This window comes from Thunnus maccoyii, chromosome 19 (assembly GCF_910596095.1).
Source record: "Thunnus maccoyii chromosome 19, fThuMac1.1, whole genome shotgun sequence".
Taxonomy (NCBI): domain Eukaryota; kingdom Metazoa; phylum Chordata; class Actinopteri; order Scombriformes; family Scombridae; genus Thunnus; species Thunnus maccoyii.
This window is the reverse complement of record NC_056551.1, coordinates 25,892,796-25,898,795: the sequence shown is the minus strand read 5'-3', so window position 1 is coordinate 25,898,795 and position 6,000 is coordinate 25,892,796. Positions and strand designations below refer to the sequence as shown.

The window sequence follows — 6,000 nt, the reverse complement described above, 5'->3', positions numbered from 1 at the left end:
TTTTATTATTCTCAGTCTGCCATGAAAAACGAGTTTTCCCGACAGCTGTTTCAGTTGCATCCAACAGTATAAGACCAGAAGTTCTCAAACTTTTTCTCACCAAGGACCCCTAAACTCACCCAAATTAGACCCCCACATGATAAGATTCTAGCTTTTAGATGTTTTATTACAGAAAGTGTATGAAACCCATGAGCAAAACAGTCACACAAGCTGTCACTGTTACTTACAGATGGAATTATAGTGAAAATAGTTCATCCTCTTTTTTTCAGGGGACCCCTAGAACCCCTTCAATGACCCTTGAGGGTCCCCACACCCCACTTTGAGAACCTCTGGTATAGGGCTGATTGCCATTTCCTTTGAACAGCATCTCTATGATTGCGTACAGAAGCCTGCTGTAATGAATATCTGTCAGGTAACTCAACTCCTCTCTGATGTCATGAGGAGTAATTGAAACCTCGCTGAAGGCTGCAGCCGTGGAGCCGACCGGATCCCCGCCTCTCACCGGACAGAAAGTCCGCTATGGGGAGAGGATCGGCTCTGGGAACATGGCGCACTTACCCGGGATTAACTTTCCCCAGGAAAAACTTTGGAGGATCGCTACCTAGCACGTAAATCCTCCACACCTTCAGTTTTATCGATCAGTATCGATCAGCGGACAGCTTTTAACGGTGCCGGTGCTCGTATTGCGGTGGATGTGGTGAGTGTTTTCCTGTCCTGCCTCTCTGTCGCTGTGGGATGAAAGTTTTGGAGCTGCAGTCGCCGGATTTAGCAGAGAGCAGGATGGAAAAGCAAAGAACGAGGAAAGAAAAGGTAAGGCCAATGGAAACAGGGGCGAAATGTTTCATTTAGAGGCTCCAGAGTCGCTGTTTTTTCAGTAGAAGTGTCGGTGTGTAAACCGCAGGAGGCTGAGAAAAGAAAAAAGAAGAAGAAGAAGAAGAAAAAAAAGAAAAGGTCGTTTGCACTTTATTACAGACTGTGTGACAGCTTACAGACATAACAGGCTGCTCACATCCTGAAGCATTTCTTTACTGACTTCACACACATCTGATTTCTGCATTACAACTTTTCCACTTTACACCGTTAAAAGTTTATTAACCCTTTACGTAAACCAGTGGATGTCAGCTGGTTAGGGCTCAGAGGAGAGGGTTTTGACTGTGAATTACAGGAAAACACAATTAAAAAGAGAGAGAAACTTCATGTAGGTGTCGTTTTATAGTTTCTTTACGCTTTTCAGCTTTTCATAAGAGCCTCAGTGATCCAATAAATCCAAACACCATCATCGTTAAATAAGAGTTAGCCTTAAAAAAAGGAAAGGTTGGTCTACTTGTATAACAACTAGGCAAGTCTAAGTGCTTTACATAAGACATAAAAAGGCATTAAGATACAAAAAAGACAAATACAAATAAAAAACAAAATATAATAAAAATGTGAAATAAGACAGACAATACATTTAATTTAAAGGTGCAATATGTAAGATTCAGACATTCCTTCTTATTAATGACACTGGTGGTTGCTGCTCGTACTCGTGCGCATGCTCGCCATGACTGTATATAAATATATGAAAGTGAAGCCGAAACATCTCTATTGTTGGCTGCAGTATAGGTCATAAGTCCCTAAGTCCCGCCCCCTCCATGTTAGCGGAGTACGCGTCAAATACATTTTTCCCAAAGATGTTTTCTGTCATTTTAAGTCGTTCTTATCATGCTGATGTTTGTCAAAGTGCTCATTTTTCTGATAAATTTGTTTTTAATTAGTTATTTGACGATATAAAAAAGGGGGCGTGGCGTCGTGATTGACAGCTGTGACTCCACTGCGCAGACTCTTGCTCCAAATGACGTCACACAAGCAAGATGGCCGCTCCTGGAAAGGAGATATTTTGGCTTCACTCTTGCATAGCGGCAGGAAGTGGAGACACGTCGTCCATATTTATATAAAGTCAATGGTTGCACCTTGTTGGTGCTGTAGGTGGACGAGAGAGAGGCGAGACACTCTGGGGCGCACATTAACGTAACATCCTTTGGATTTTGGAGTCGTTTACATAGAAATTGTTCTACAGGCAACCGAAAAAGTCGGGGAAGGTCTCATTTTATTCGTTCATTTTTGAATGTTTTAAACTAAAATTCTTACATAATTCTTACATATTGCACCTTTAAATTTAAAATGTTATAGCCTCAATTCAATAGGAATGTGAGTAAGACCATACGAGAGAGAAGTGTGTAGCAGAAGGTGCAAAATAAAAACACAGATAAACATAAAAACATAAAACATACAACAACATAGAGACATAAAATCATACTTCGTCTGAGCAGATCTCAAGTTTTCATAGATCACAATCTGCAGGAATTAATACAAGATACCAAAAAATCAACACTACAATAAAAAAATGCAAAAAACAAATAAAAAGAATACAACTAGCTACAACAGTGAGGTGATTAATTGCAATCATTTTGATCATAGATCAATCAAATAAGACATTTTTAAAGAAAAAATTGACAAACATTTGACAATTGGAAGCTTTTCCTCGTGTGACATCATAGTAAATGAAATATTTTTGGGTTTTATAGAGTTGCTGAGAAGAAACAAGACGTTTCTCTGGCATTCAGAGGCATTTTTGTTTAATGATTAATCGATGAAACAAGAAAATAATTGATAGATTAATCGATAATGAAAATGAATGTGGGTTGCAGCCTCAGTTTATATAAAGTAGGTCTAATACAGAAATTATGACAATACATTACGTGCACATTCATGAAACCTATTATGGTCGCCACTTCCTCAAGCGGCAGTAAATCAAAGTTTGCTTGGCGAGCTGGAATCTCCAGACTAGAATCTTTATATGAATGAATCCGGGTATGAAAGAGGTTTTTTTGTGTGGTTTAAAACATTTAAACTATGCTAAAAACGCTTTGTGATTCATGTATTTTTAAATATATAACACAGCTCTCAGACAGTCGAGCTATCAGTTGAGATAAGCTTTTTTAAAGTTGTAGAAGGGTTCAGTGTAAAGACCATCTTACTTTAATCTGACGCCCTTTAGGGCTGCAACTAACAATTCATTATTTTCTCAATTCATCGTTTGGTCTATAAAATGTCAGTAAATGATGAAAAATGTTTCCCAAAGATGAAGGTGACGTCCTCAAATGTCTTGTTTTGTCCACAACCTCAAAGATATTCAGTTCACTGTCATAGAAAGATAAAGAAACCAGAAAATATTCACATTTGAGAAGCTGGAACCAGAGAATTTGGGCTCAAAATGAGTAATTGACTAACTGATTAATTGCAGTTCTACTTTAAACAGATGTTTATGAGTTTAATATTCTCTTCAGCTAACATCTTTGTTTTTATGTAGTAAACACAACAGGGGAATGACAGACAGACAGACAGACAGACATTCTGCACATACATTCGTAGCTACAGTGGCCCTGAGAGAAAACACATGCAAATGAAGAAAACATCCACCACCAATTTGAGAAACACATACACAGCATTCAGGAAAGCAAAACACAGCTTACATTGTGAGCCCATTTTCCAACACCACAGACAGATTGTCTTCAGTAAATACTTCAGTAACGTGAGACCATGAGATGCACTAAAGCAGCATTCAGGCCGCGTTCAAGTGTCCCCCGGAAACTTTAGTTAACCTATTTTGTAAATTATTTCTGTTGTGTGTGTGTGTGTGTGTGTGTGTGTGTTTGCTCGTGTTTTCTGCCTTTGCATGTGTTGTCAAGCTGGTGACGAAGATGTTTTCTTCATGTGCTTGTGTTTTGTCTGTTTGCGTGTGTTTTCTGAGGCCGCAATGTGTCGAGCTCTCAGGGGCCACCATACATAACAGCTCCTTAGTCATAATATAAGTCAGGCACAGTATAATAAAAATAGATCACACGACTAAAGATTAAAAAAAAAAGAGTTGACGGAACATCAAACTCACGAAGAGACACTTTTGATCTAGAGGAGTATCAGTGCTTTCGATTACAGAGATTGTTAACGGATGCGTACAAGTTGATTTATGAAAGTAGTGTTTCTAACATCAGGTGTCATTGCTTTATACGTATGATTGCAGCTTTTGCCTGGATGCCTCACCTACAATATGACTTTTATTAAAAGATCAAAGGGCCACATTCAGGGACACAATTTCCTCTCCTCCACGTTATTCAGGCCCCCAGTTTCTCCTCGTATGTCTGTGTTGTTCTCCAGGAATGTACTCCCTTTGACCTGAGCTGAAACGAGGAGGGCTAGGAGTAGTAAGACAGGAGACAGGGGAAGTGTGTGTGTGAGAGTGTAAGAGTGTGTGTGTGTGTGTTTGTGTGTAGGAGTAGGACAGGATATACATGTTGTGTTCCTGTCTTTTTTTATCCTACTTGCATGTGTTTGTGTCAGAGAGAACAGTGTTGTTCCTTCCAATACCAACTTTTTTTCCTGAACAAACACCCTAACACTATTTCTATCGTTTTGTATGTGTATTTGTGTTTTCTGTGTGTGTGTGTGTGTGTGTGTGTGTGTGTGTGTGTGTGTGTGTGTGTGTGTGTGTTAGTGGCAGCACCATTAATAAGCTGTTACAGGATCAAACAATACAAACAACAAATCACATCCTGGTGAAGCAGATTCTGTTTGAGTGAAAAAGGTCACGCTTAGTTCAAGATGCCTTATATGGTCCTCATCGCAAATCAATATTCGCTCGTTTTAAGGACTGAAATCGGTCATTTGCAGTTGTTTTAATGTGATTTTTAATGTTTTAGTTCCTTGTAGAGAGAAATTAAAGTGTTTGAATAGAGCTAATCGATTAGTTGTTTGGTCTATAAAATGTCAGAAAATGGTGAAAAATCATTTTCCAAAGTCCAACATGCAACCTAAAATGTCTTGTTTTGTCCTGATCAACAGCCCATAACCTAAATGTATCAATGAGGACTAAAGAAACCAGAAAATATTCACATTTAAGAGGGAAAATCATTCAAAAATGATGAATCGATTATCAGGATAGTAGGTAATTTAGCCAGGACTCTCCCCAAAAAAGAGACTGATTTCAAGAAACTATCCTGAATAGATTAAATAAATGACCATAAAACATCTGTGTATGGGTGAATAAATGTGGGAAAAGCTTTCTGGTGAGTTTTTGAGGCTCTTGAGGAGACAGAAAAAGGTTCTTGTTTCTTTCAGGTGAACTAAAAAACACCCTCTTCTTTTCCTTTAGAGATTAATGTCTTAATTCCATACACATGATATGAGGCCTTTCTTTGTTTATTTCAGCAAACACCACCCTGGTAACACGTTAAACAAGCTCTGCGTTATATCACATTTGTCATATTTGAGCAAGTGTTCCATAACAACATGGCACATTCATGAATAATGATGGCATACTGGAGGGAACAGCTGAAAAACGGGCATCGTCGGAGGACTGTGAGGTGTGGAAATGTGCTCAGCGAGTTGACACGCAGCATTAGTGTGTCATAGTACTCCTCGGGGCTGCAGCTAGCACCGAGGACACTGAGGTCATGTCCTAATTTTTTTTTTACCGTGAATTTGGGGTTTTTAGAAACCTTGGGGGGAGAGTTTGCATCCTGCAGTTAGAAACTTGTGCATGAGGGCTATTTTTTAGGCTGATTCTAGTATTTTTTTGACTCACTTTAAAGTTAACTACTCTATAAGCCAAGTACTCAAAATTTCTCCACCATGGAGATGTAGAGAAGGCTTTGAAGCTTTATTTAGACCTTCATGGTCATAATTTCCTAATAATTTTCCAGGAGATTATGTAATCTGGTAGTATATATGTCATTTAAAGGATAAGGTTTCTTCTTAGTGTCAACAAATCTCATGTGCAGAGCTAAACCGACAATGAAATGTTCTCACAAGTATTTTGTGTGTATCCAAAGCCTGATAAATCTTATTCCTCTGTGCTAAACTATTAAAAACACATCAATGAGGTGATGTTCCTTCATTAGAAAGCACCTGGTTACTTTAGTTTGTTTAGAAACGGCTCCAAAAACTAATAACAGCAATCATGTT

General features: G+C 38.6%; 1 protein-coding gene across 1 annotated transcript in view; it reads left to right on the top strand.

Moving 5' to 3' along the window:
- The first annotated feature begins 337 nt into the window (after window positions 1-337).
- The window catches only part of ttc28 (tetratricopeptide repeat domain 28), a 162,895-nt gene continuing 157,232 nt past the window's right edge, over window positions 338-6,000 (top strand). The window contains exon 1 of the mRNA XM_042394743.1: window positions 338-810. Coding sequence (XP_042250677.1) covers window positions 736-810 — 75 coding nt within the window. The 5' untranslated portion in view covers window positions 338-735. The remainder of the gene's footprint in view (window positions 811-6,000) is intronic.